General features: G+C 41.1%; 1 protein-coding gene across 1 annotated transcript in view; it reads left to right on the top strand.

Moving 5' to 3' along the window:
• Positions 1–9186, top strand: part of mtr (5-methyltetrahydrofolate-homocysteine methyltransferase) — a 49574-nt gene extending 40388 nt beyond the window's left edge. The window contains exons 29-33 of the mRNA XM_031323857.2: positions 771–970; positions 1590–1790; positions 3135–3327; positions 5872–5984; positions 8546–9186. Of these exons, the coding sequence (XP_031179717.1) occupies positions 771–970; positions 1590–1790; positions 3135–3327; positions 5872–5984; positions 8546–8635 (797 nt within the window). The 3' untranslated portion in view covers positions 8636–9186. The remainder of the gene's footprint in view (positions 1–770; positions 971–1589; positions 1791–3134; positions 3328–5871; positions 5985–8545) is intronic.
• The last annotated feature ends 3850 nt before the right edge of the window (positions 9187–13036 follow it).

Raw genomic sequence — 13036 nt, 5'->3', positions numbered from 1 at the left:
TACAGTCTATGGTGCACATATGCGTGCGTGTGTATTGCAGGCAGAGCTGCAGGTCATTCAGGCAGCTCTGGATGTGTAAATGAGTGTGATTTGGCCTCCTGATGTCTCATAGCAGACAGGAAATGCATTGAAGATAAAAAATGAGAGAAGATCAAAGCTTATAGACTTTTCTTAGTAAAAATGGGACTTGGGAGAACAATTTTCAAAAGCCAAAGGTCTTTTTCATTATTGTTCTCTGTGATTTCAATACATTTCTGTGAGATTCAATTTCCGTTTAGATTTTTCTTCTGTCTTTATAGTTATATCAATTTATACATTCATGTGACATCCCTGCAGCATGCATATCCTGATAGCCCAGGAGCCAATATTGGAAAAATGGCTAAGACCCCAGAGGGATTAAAAATAAGAATATTTATTTGGCTCATATTGAAATATATTCATGTCATGTCAAAAAAATAACGATAAAAATTCTTTATTTAGGATTAACTTTATACAAAAGACGTTACTGTAACATGTTACTAGATGTTAACTAAGCAATACTGATACAATACAGTGTCATTTTTGAAAAAGTTTGTATATATTGTGAATGCACAGGTTCTATGCAAGTGACTATTGTACAATTGCTGGTGATTAGTGCAGTAAAATGTTCAGTGACATCATGAAAGCTAAAAATAATATAAGTGTCCAACTTCAAGAACACGAACATATTGGCAGTAGTGAATCAGTGAAATGACTGACCGTAGAAATGGTTGAATGTTTGCTTCCTGTAGGTTCAGAGGCCCGGCGAGTCTTTGATGAGGCCCAGCAGCTGCTCAACCAGATGATTGACAGTGGTAGTCTTAAGGGGCGGGGCCTGGTGGGGTTCTGGCCTGCACAGAGTGATGGCGATGACATCAGTGTGTACAAAGATGATGTCACAGTAAACAGGGACACCAAGCCCATCGCTACATTTCATGGCTTACGACAACAGGTGAGTTGTATAAACAGTTGTAGTATATGTCATTTCATTGCTTTAAATCCTAGTGTCTGTCAGACACAGGTACACACACCCACCTCACAGCAGCAGCCTTGATTGTTGGTGATGTTGTTGTGGAGCACTGGGCTGTTAAATGTCTTGTCTTTATCTGTAATGTCTTTTCTTGTGGTTGTATTTTTCTGACAGTTGCCACAACACAAAGGGAATTTCCAAAAGGATACTTAACAGAAACTAACTTAAAATGGGTTTTAACTATTATGTTACATTTCATATATAATTGTACACTACTCTTGGCCTACTGCAAACACATCTTGTTGTTTTACAGTCGAAAAGACTGAGGAGTGGACACATGTAGCATAAACAAAGCATTATGCTGCTTTACCATGGGGATGTGTGGTGCCTAGATGTAGTACTTTGGATTTTATTTTGTCATGTTCTTATTCAGATTCTGAATGTGACCTTCATGAAGAGGCCAGAAATGGATGGTAATACATGTCCAAAGAGTAACTAACAGGTGTGTGTGTGTGTGTGTGTGTGTGTGTGTGTGTGTGTGTGTGTGTGTGTGTGTGTGTGTGTGTGTGTGTGTGTGTGTGTGTGTGTGTGTGTGTTGCAGGCGGAGAAGGACAGCTCCAGTTCAGAGCCCTACCTGTGTGTGTCTGACTTTGTTGCCCCTGTAGACAGTGGCGTGCCAGACTACATCGGTGTGTTTGCTGTGGGGGTGTTTGGAGCTGAGGAGCTGAGTCAGCAGTTCCAGGATCAGGGAGACGACTACAGCAGCATCATGGTCAAAGCCCTGGCTGACCGACTGGCTGAGGTACAGTAGGGACCACATCCTAGTAGGGGTGTCACGATTCTCCAAATCTTCTATTCGATTTTCAATTTAAACATTTTCTTTTCAGCAGTGATGGCAATGCCACAATAAGGCCTCCTGCACACTGCCTGCGAGGCGTTAGCGTGTCAACTGCGTGGCATGTCCATTTTTATTTCGGCTCCCATGGTAACAGGTTAGAGCTTGCACACTGCCTGTGTGACACACACGTCTCGAGCCATGCCAAAAAACGCGTGCATGCTAGAAATAGGACCGACGCCTATTTTTCACGCGACACGCAAGCGTGTTGGAAGCGTTTCCAGGCAACATAGAATACGAAAAGATGTTTATATGTCATTTTGACACAAATACATTTAATAAATGACATTTAGATGTTTGGAAGTCTCTAGGTTTTGACATAAATGCAGATATAAATGTAATTTAAAAAAATAATAATAATTATCGATTTTAAAATATTACACCTGTCATTACAGAATGAAATATTCTGTAGCCTATTTTGCCGTCAATACCGCTGACGTTGTCTTTGCTGTAATCAAATCAGTATATATTTATGTTTAACATGAAGTATACTACTGCTTGAGTGTATTTTATCAATGAGAAACATCCATGTGTACAGACAAGGCTAGCAGCAGCAGCTCTGCGTCAGACACATTTCTGCTGTGCAAAGACGTAGAAAACGCCACGCAGCTGACACGCAACAGAAACACCACGCTCACCCCACGCAGGCAGTGTGCAGGAGGCCTGAGAGCCACTAGATGACAGAAGGGTTCTTTACAACAATAGTTAGTTTTTCAAAATTAACAAAGTGCAATTGAAAGCCCCATTATTTTACTAAGATGCAAATGAACGCACCATGAAGTCCCGTCAGAGCCCACAGGCTTTGCTGTTCATTGTTTTTTTTACATAACTCCTCACGGGGAAGGCAAAATATTGCCACACGGTAACATTCAGGGAAGCAGGAGGATTTTCCAGTTCTGATGTTTCTCCATTATATTGGTGTCTGGAAAAACCAAGCTGCTGTGAAGCCAGTGTCTTTTTGCTACATGCTACCAGCCGGTAAGCAGGTACGCTGTGTTGATTTTTTTGTGTTTCTTGGGTCGTGCGCTAGTAGGCGTGGGAGAACAGAGGAAAAAAAATGACTCGCAGATTCATTTTGACCAATCTTTGATTTAAATTGAAATCATGACACCCCTACTTCCTAACACACCAGGGCTCAATTACTGCTGATATTTCATGGGTTAAGGGGTCACTGGTGCTGAATGACAAGTTAGCTGTTGCTGTCATGGTGTTTCTTTGGTTTCTGCTACAACCCTACTGTCCGTCCTTCAGGCCTTTGCTGAGGAGCTCCATGTTCGCGTGCGTAAGGAGCTGTGGGGCTATAGCACTGACGAGGCTCTGCAGGCCTCGGACCTCCACAGAATCCGATACCAGGGCATCAGGCCTGCAGCTGGCTACCCCAGCCAGCCTGACCACACAGAGAAGACCACCATGTGGAGCCTTGCTGGGATCCAGGAGAAGACTGGTGAGAGCGCCAACCATTTCATGACAGTCATAACTGCAGCGGAAAGGCTCCCAATGCTCTTGTGTTGTTCTTTAACATGAGATGCAAAAGATGAGAACATATTTACATGCACTGTAGTAACCTGGTTACTGTAAGTCCACATATACATGCAGCAGGTGATCAGAATACTCCCCTACCCCTGACCTTATATCAAAAGCATGGCTGGTTTATTTGAATTTTTCTCTTATTTCATCCAGCTGCGCTTATACTTACCTTGCGTGGAAGTAGTCAGGGCCTATTGCAACCCTGAGTAGTGTTTGCAGGTGTTCCTTTTAGGTTGCACATTGCCTCGACAAACTTTGACAAATAGGGCAGCCTGTATACACCTTGGGAGACAAAACCCACGATGATCTCTACCCAGAACAAGAGGTTGCTGCTGCTTCAACTTCAACTTTATTATCCCGAAGGAAATTTGGTATGCAACAGGCATCAAATCACATCAAGATACAAACATAAGATATTGACAACAGAAACAAATGCAGAAAAAGTCCACACCACAAATGAAAACAAGGTACACCTGCCACACTGAACCAGAAGCTAAAAAACAGCTAAAAACATTAGAAACAGCACAGTAAAGAAATACATGTTAAGTGCTGTACTGAGACAAGTAAAAATGGAATGGAATACATTAATACATAAATAATCTATCCAAGCTATCAAACACGGATACACATAAAAGCAAGCAAGTTAATGAAGTAAATGAAGCTTCTCAATGGCCACAGGCAGTACTTGTTCTTGTTCTGGGCATTCTGAAACTTTATAGGGGCCCTATCTCGCACCCGGCGCAGCGCCAGCCCGATGCAAATGTCTTTGCTAGTTTAAGACCGACACAGTTGTCAGTTTCCGGTCCAGCGCCCACGTCGTTTAAATAGCAAATGCACCTGCATTTGTGCGCCCATGGGCGTGCTGGTCTTACAGGGAGGTGTGTTCAGGTGCATTCTGGGCGTGCTGGTCTTACAGGGAGGTGTGTTCAGGTGCATTCTTGGTGTATTGCTATCTTGAGGCAGCGCCTTGATTGTTCCATTGACCAAGAAAAACCTGGTCTAAAGTCAATAACGCAGCATTTCATTGTTGTTTTAACAGAGCATTAGTAAAATCCTCCTAGGCTCATGCACAGCGCGCGCACACTATGCTTGTTACACACACAGGGACGCGCAGCAGCACACACACATGCAAAAGATTAAAAAATAAAAATATTACAGTGAAAATCCTCCATCATAATAGCAATGCTCCAAGGTCCAAACGCACCGGGCTTTTAAAGTGAATGGGAGATGATCTCTGATTGGTTGATTGCATGTTACGCCCAAAACACCCCTCTGATTAATGAAGACACTAAGTACAACCCTTTAGAACCATGCGCCCGGCGCACCGACACTTTTTTCCACCGTTAAACTAGCAAAAGTGGATTCATACACACCCTAAACGCACCTGCACCAGGCGCTTCACGCCATGCACTTAGACCGTTAAAATAGGGCCCAAGGTGTTCTAAGCAGGAAATTGATGGGATGTTTACCAAGCTGGAATACATGGATTATAGCTTCAATTCACTGAGATATAGGCTTGAATTTTTACATACACTAAACATAAGATCTCTGGCACCATGCCTGAATTTAATACATTGTACACATTCCCTACCTATATACTGTATACTGTCCTGTGGGGTTTGAACAGAGAGAGAGGTCAGTCCTTTTTACCGGTTGATGTCTCCTTCCCAGGCTCCTACTGAGAGCCACAGCGTTGTAGCCTGCTTGGTCCTTTTTTTTTTTTTTACAATTCCTTTCCACGCAGCCTTGAGCTGGCTCACTTAATGCCTTTATGTCATTAATTGAGGGGCTGCAGGTGTGACCAGTGCCATGTTCCTAGTGGCTGCAGCACTTGAACAGGATGATACACTCCCTCTATTACCACCACCACCACCCCAATCTGAATTGGCTGTGCTGTTTCCCCTGGTTTGCCACAATATACATCTATATACAGTATGTATGTATATGTTTGTATATTAGCGGCAGTGGTGAAATATGACATTAAAAGATGGAACAAAGGTCCCCTGACAGATTTGAACCGGGGATGTTGTGGTTCATTGTTGGCATCCTAACCCCTAAGCCATGGGAGGAACAATATCAGGCCCTCACAGGATCTGAATATTTATTTATATATATATTCAAAATAAAGATAACATGACAAGTACAAATTACTTTATGTTATGCTTTACCCTAAGCAGCTTATGAGACTACAAAAGGGTCACACAAGTTTCAGACTGCTGAGGCTAATAAAAATCAAGGTTATTTAGATTTTACAATTATGAAAATTAAACTGTGTGTGTGTGTGTGTGTGTGTGTGTGTGTGTGTGTGTGTGTGTGTGTGTGTGTGTGTGTGTGTGTGTGTGTGTGTGTGTGTGTGTGTGTGTGCGCGCGCGCGCGCGCGTTATCATGTAGGTATTATGTTTTCTTAGCTTTACTGTATGCATATGTAATGACTACATACGTGTATTTTGTCTGTGTGTAGGTATTTGTCTGACAGAGTCCCTGGCCATGACGCCTGCTGCCTCAGTGTCTGGACTTTACTTCTCCAACCCTCAGGCCTCGTACTTCGCTGTGGGAAAGATCACCAAGGAGCAGGTTCAGCTAACCATCCACATCTTTAACTGCTATTAATAACTAGTGAAAATGTTGTTGTAAATGAGATATCCCGTTAGTGGGGGAACTCCCAAACACCATACCATCACAATGGGTGTTCTAGATGTTGGTGTTTTGTGAGTGTTTATTGTGACATTAAGTAAGTGAGATTAACACAGGTTTGCGACCGGACTCACAACTGGATAACAGATCTCTGGACCGGACTCACAAGAACTCAAATATTGTACATACAGTGATTATAATATGACATAAGAGCATAACAACCTCACCTTACATATGAATTGTGTACAATAGAAAGTTTGTTACTCCTTATAGAGTAAGTAGGCTGTATATGTAATCAAAATATGACACAGAAAAGTTTTTGCTAGTGTTATAAAAAGACCAGGTATAGATTCAGGACTGACCAAGCAACACTATTTGAAGTGGATCATCTTAACTTAAAGGTGCCCTGCCACACAAAACCGTTTTTACTTGCATTTTTTGAAATATGTTAGGTCTTGTGTTTGTGTTATGTGGTGAATGTGAAAATGAACTGCTACCTCCTCTGTCAGCTCTAGCCACTGAAAAGAAATAAGCGGAGAAATCAGGCCAATTACAAAAGCTGGTCAGTCTGACGTGGTGTTGCCTGAGCTCATTACTATTCATGAGCTTGCCCAGTTGTGCTGGGTAAAACATTGGCTAGCTGTTAGCCAATCAGAGTCAAGCAGTTTAGCTCATTGAATATTAATGAGAACTGGCACAAATCGAGCTGAGTCTTCCTGCAGGCTTTCTATACCAATCTAGAATGGCTTGAAACCAAGGCATTTTTTCCACAAAAAATGTTATAGAGTCCATGGTAGAACTTCAGACATTACCACAAAGTAATGAAATATGTGTGGCAGGGCACCTTTAAAATTCTCAAATAAAGGCAGAGTCACAAATAATAGCCCTAGCTAGCACAAATAAATATAGGCCAGTTGATAAGAAAGGCTGGGTAAACATCTGTATAGTGGCTCAGCATAATATTGTACATTTCTACAGCACTAATTCCATCAGTACAGTGTCATGTGATTCTCACTACAGGACATTTTTTTCATTTTAAATATCTTGCAGGGAATGATGAAGAACAGCTTAGCTTTCTCTTCTTTAACAGAAATACTGTTTTCATTCTGTGTTCAGTGACATGACTACTGTTTTACTCATGCTGTGGAAAAAAAGTACATTATACTGAATTTATCAAGACAACAGGGAGGGACTGCTGAGTTTGCATTGAACGGGAAATAAAGATGAAAGGTTTCTTTATAAAGCTTTTTTCTGGTGACACTAAAGGCTTTATACTACCTATTTCACATACGCAGCAGTTCTCCCCAAACGCCTGTAAACACACTGGTGTAAATCAGTGGAGTTCCCCTTAAATAGGGACATTTAACATATGATATCATTTTAAAAATAAAATACTGTAAATTATCATATGAGGGTCTTTATAAAAAGTGCAATATGTAATACAGACAGCTAGTGTTTAAAATAGTTACTGCAGTACAAATTCTAAATACTGGAGAGAGTCATCTCCCCCGCCCCCTCCTCCCCAGACTCAAAGTTCACGTTGGTTGCCAGGCTGAGACCACAGCATCCAACAATGTTGCTAGACGCTTGTCTCACATAGCCAGACATTACTCCACAGCACAGCGGAGTAGCTAACGTTAGATGCTGGCTCTATTGACAGTCATAGAAGCCCATGCTCACGTGGAGCTCTGTACCCAACTGACAGACACACTTTCTTGGCTTTAAAATACTGCAACAACCGCTCAAACACCACTACCTCGCTGTCCTCTCTACCTGACTGACAGACACACTTTCTCTGCTTAGAATTACAGTGAGGACCACTAAAAATACCACTACCTTGCTGTCCTCTACACCCGACTGAACACACTTTATTGGCTTAGAATTACAGCAACAATCTCTAAACACACTGCAAACTCACGGCCCTCTCTTCCTGATTTACAGCCCCCCTCTCTTGACTTAAAATAACTCACTGTTGTTGGCTACGGCCTCTGAACAGGCTACACGTTGTAAACAGCTGTGGCCCGTTTGCCTGGTCCTCGGGTAACGTTAGCAGTTAGCAGGGCTAGCGTGGTGGCGTTAGCCAGGACCAGTCGGAATCACTTTACTGGCTATTTCTCAGTTGTTGGCGGGCCGCCACGACAAAATCAACATAGAGGAACCACGGAATTTTACCCCAGCAATAGAAATACATCTCCATTTAATTTCTTCATTTGTTTTTTGAAAAGTAAACCTAAAAATACCTCCCAAATCATATTTACTTTCATATATTGAAAAATTAGTCCTGAACATTATCTGCATTATTTTATAATAAAACAAATCCTTTAATTTCATACCTTTAGAATTTATAAACAGTGGATTTGTGTTATCAAAGTAACCCGCTTTATTAATAATACATATAGCCCTTTGTTGTAGGAAGATTATAGAATTTAAAGTTGTTTTATAGGGAGAATGCGGGACACAGAATCCAGCTGAACTTGTGTTTTCTCTGCTCTTGTCTTCAGGTGGAGAACTATGCCCGGAGGAAAGAGATGTGTGTGGAGGAGGTGGAGCGATGGCTGGCTCCCATACTGGGCTATGACAACGAGGCGTAGGGCGTGACCACTCCAGCAGTAAACTGGACCACACGAGGGATCAGAGCAGGGCACACTACTGCCATGGAATCAGGTGTACAGTCCCACCATTTCTCTGTAGCTCACACAGGTTCTTACTGTGGCTGCTCCCCCAGGGATTCCCTGACATTACATAGTATATCACACTAAGTCTTACCGTTTTACCATTTTACTCAACATTTCTACTGGACATTTCAGAACAGTAAAACAGGGTTTTTTGTTCTTGTTTTTTTTTAGCTCTCTGTGCCAAAGGTTTATGACAAACGTTCTACTTTTAAACACTACGGACCCACACACATTGTATGTAATGGTAAAATGATCTCTTAACCCTTGTGTAGTCCTCCCGGGTCAAAACTGAAAATCAACACTTTTTCAAGTTTTTCGACACATTTTTCCATGTGTTTTTCAAGATTTTTCACGTTTTTGAAGCTGTTTCAAACATTGTTATCACCTTGTTTGATGCTTTTTCCAAAGCTTTTTTTTCTGCTTTCAATGGCTTTTGACGTTTTTTTTCAATGTATTTGGCGCTTTTGTCACTTATTGCCATTTTTTGTCAACATTGCGAAGAGCGTTGCATGGAACCATCCATGTTATTTTTGTGCAATTTTGTTTAAAGAAAGGTCTACAAATGGAGTGAAATAATCAGTGGTGTTACATGACAGTCACATGTGTTTTCAGTAGTGCTTTGATCCCGATTATTTTGCTCAATATTGAGATGATTATTATTTCAGCACTCATACCTGGGCTGGGTATCTGTCAAAGTCAGTCTACACATGTGCCAACATGATAACTGACTTAGTATTAGCTATACTTCAATTTGGTTATTATAAAAATTTAAAACATTTATTTCTCATTTACTAAAATGGGGCAATACATCTGTGTTTATGGTTAGTTTATCTTAAAGGAATAGTTCAGCATTTTAGAAAATGTGCTGTTTTCCTGTCTTTCCGAGAGTGAAATGAGAAGATTAATATCAGTCTCATATCTGTCTGTTAGTACGGAGCTTGAGTCAGGACGTGGTTAGCCTAGCTTAGCATAAAGACTAGAAATAGGTGAAAACAGCTAACCTGGTACAGCAAAAAAAAAAAAAAAAAACGATGCGCATAAGCCTCTGCCAGTGTGCCTACCTCTCTGCTGGCACACTGGACGCAGGTTTTACACATGCTCCCTTGGCCAGTTTGACCCGCTCCGGATAGATTTCACCGTAATCCCAATAAGAACCTTGCAGGCTGTTGAGAAAGTCAAGCTTCTGTAATGGCGGGTAGCTGTCATCATATATGGCATCTGGATGTGCGTCTGTGGCATTAACGTTAACGAGACAGGCTGTAGCTGGTGCCGACTCGTCCTCGCTGGCAAATTCTTGGCTTCATATACGTTAGACCAGCCGCTGCTTGGTGTTATGAAGTAACTCACAATATTTCCGTTTCGCCAGGGCTTGGGCTTTGACTTTCCCACTTGCTTGTCGCCGTATGTTGTAAATCCACGCTAGTCTTCTGTTCAATCAGAGCGAGAACGTGACGTAGTTTTTCCTTTATCACATACGCTACAGTCTACAGTCATTTTTTAAATGAAAACATATGATGGTTCATTGTTTTAATAGACAAAAGATATTAAATCACTGTAGTCTATTTTAACACAATTCAAATTGTGCAGAGGGAATTATTCTGTCATTCTGACCACAGAAAATTAGAATTTTCAGTCCTCATCATTTTTTTTCAGTTAATGAGCGGTTATTACCAGACAATGGAAACTTGGCTACCAACACATTTTAAAGCTCACTGATCAATATGCTGTATCTCGTTTTTTCTTTTCTTATTTGTACATAAACATGAATGTTGTAACAGTTTACCCATCTGCCTAGTTCTTCTGTGAAGCATCTCTGCCCTTGAACACAATCGGTGAACACCTGTTTTTGGTTTTGGCACAATAAAAATCGATTATATTCGGTTTAAGGCAATACCCCGATTTCTCAAACACCATGTAAGCACCTTACCCCGGTTAAAATCGGAGTTCTAATAACTCGGTTAACCGAGGTAGAGAACTCCTTCAGTGCGGTTACTATCCCTGCATGTTACACCTTAACCGGACTATGATCGGGTTAAACGTCTGCGCGTGCTTCAACTGCCTCTCCCCACTCCGCTTGAGTGGTTTTTGAACCAGAAATAATCAGTCAGCGCTGCGAGTAGTACAACAAAACAGCGATGGCCGAATCAGCGGGCCATCGGCAGAAAGAGCCTGCAGTCCGTCTGTTTTACTCCCTGCTAAGGCAGCAGTGAACTCCGGTACATGGCTAAACAGATTGTCCATCTCCAGGACCGTCAACGCTGTGTCTCGGCAAAAAAGTGGAGGGACCGAGCAGCCCGAGCAGCGGCCGCGGCTAACGTTAATGTTAGTTAGCTAGCTAACGAAGTTAGCTTGCTAATTCCACCCGACACCTCTTACAGATAACGTTATAATCAGCGTCTGGCATGGACACTGTGCTTTCCGACGCTGTGACAAGTTAAGTTGTTAAATTTTACTAATTGAAAGGCCGATCGGTGTAATGCTGACATAGGTCAACTGGAAGAAAAAGCCAGTTGTGCGTTGGTAGAGCGCCACCTACTGTACCGGAGGTAGGGTTACTCCTGTCATTCTTCCTATTCTTCCTCATGTATACGGGGAGAACTGGCATAACACGGTTATTCACTTAACCGGGGTAAGACTATACCCCGGTTACTGCTGTGTATGTAAACACACTGAATGATACCAAACTTGGCAACCTCACAAACAAATATAAAGTCCCTGCACCTGCCTGTGACTTTGTATTTTTTTAGTGAGCTTTAGAGGGGTTGGTAGGCGTAGTTTTGAACTTTGAACAGAACCAGGCTAGCTGTTCCCCCTACTTCCAGTCTTTATGCTAAGCTAGGCTAAACAAGTCCTGACTCCACATCTGTACTTTAACACAGACATGAGATTGATATCAATCTTTCCATCTCATTCTTGCGAATAAAGTGAATAAGTATATGTTGAAATATTCCTTCAATGCAAACAGCTTTAGAAGAACTTTGCTTCAGGAAAAAAATGATTATGATTAAAATCAGCAAAATATCTGATCAAAGAATCAGCAATAAACACTAATACTTAACATTCATTTGCGTTCAAAATGTATTGACGTAAACAGCCCAAATTTATTTAGGTTTTTTCTTCTAAAAATCATTATTTTATTGCTTTTGTGTAAAGGTTTTAACATCATCAATATTTGCATGGAGGCTGGAGTGTACCAGCTGAATAGTTCATCCATTTTCAGCGGTTTATTAATCTGAAGCTCAAGCTTGTTGTTTTATTGTTCACTTTTAAAGCGATAGTTCGGAGTAATTTCACCCTAGGCTGCTTTGCACCATGACCTCGAGCCAAAAAAAACCCATAAGCTTTTTTCCCTTATTATAACGTTGATCGAGTTAGCGTTATCAGCTGGTTAGCTTAGTGCAGGCGCTAATGGATCCACGTTTGTATCTCGTAAATTACCCCACTAATAATGCCCGGAATGATACCAAACTTGTACAGTAGTACAAATAGTTTCTGTACCGTACTAATTTATGAGATACAAACGATGAAATTACTCTGAACCATCACTTTAACTCACTTTACATAATCTTTGCTATCTCTTCCCCCTGATTTGATACTGAATTGTACTACTTCATTTTATTGCTCATTATAGAAATGGTTGAAGTACATTTTAGCCTCCAAGCATTTAAACATACAACAAGAACTCAATGAATCCCACCTTTTAACATATGTTTCTTGTTTCACCTTGATATCTTGGTATCGTGTGAAACTTCAAGAGATTAGTTCATTATTTGAATCCAAGGTTTCAGTGTTTTATTGGCTGGTTACTTAAAAACTGCTGATTGTCCGTTCTTTTTGTAATTTCTGAGGGGATTGTGGAAGCATTTGTCCAGTCTGAGGTTAAATGCTTCTTCCAAATGCCGCTGTAGTGACTTATGAAGTAAAGTAGGACAAATGTATAGAAAAATGGGATTGTTTTTATATTAAACAGTACGCATATTCAACTGTTTCAAAAGTATTCAATCACATATTTTTTCTACCTTGTGCAGTTTTCATCTGAATGAAGAACAAAGCAGGAGTAATGACTAAACAGTCAGAATGCTATAAAAAGTATACTATACCACCATGGAAGGTTATCAAGATAACGGATTTTAAACTTCAATATAATACTAGTGTGTTATAGTACTTGATAACTCTTTCGATACCCAATCTGCCACAGTTCGAGTTTGTCAGCGTTTACGAGGTGCTCTTGAATGCACCATGAGTTTACAAGGTGCACCTGAATGCACCATGAAGGCACATGCTAATGGGGAAAAGTGCAGCTGCATGCTACCCTTA

This window comes from Sander lucioperca, chromosome 22 (genome assembly GCF_008315115.2).
Source record: "Sander lucioperca isolate FBNREF2018 chromosome 22, SLUC_FBN_1.2, whole genome shotgun sequence".
NCBI lineage: Eukaryota > Metazoa > Chordata > Actinopteri > Perciformes > Percidae > Sander > Sander lucioperca.
This window is presented reverse-complemented; position numbering and strand designations above follow the sequence as displayed.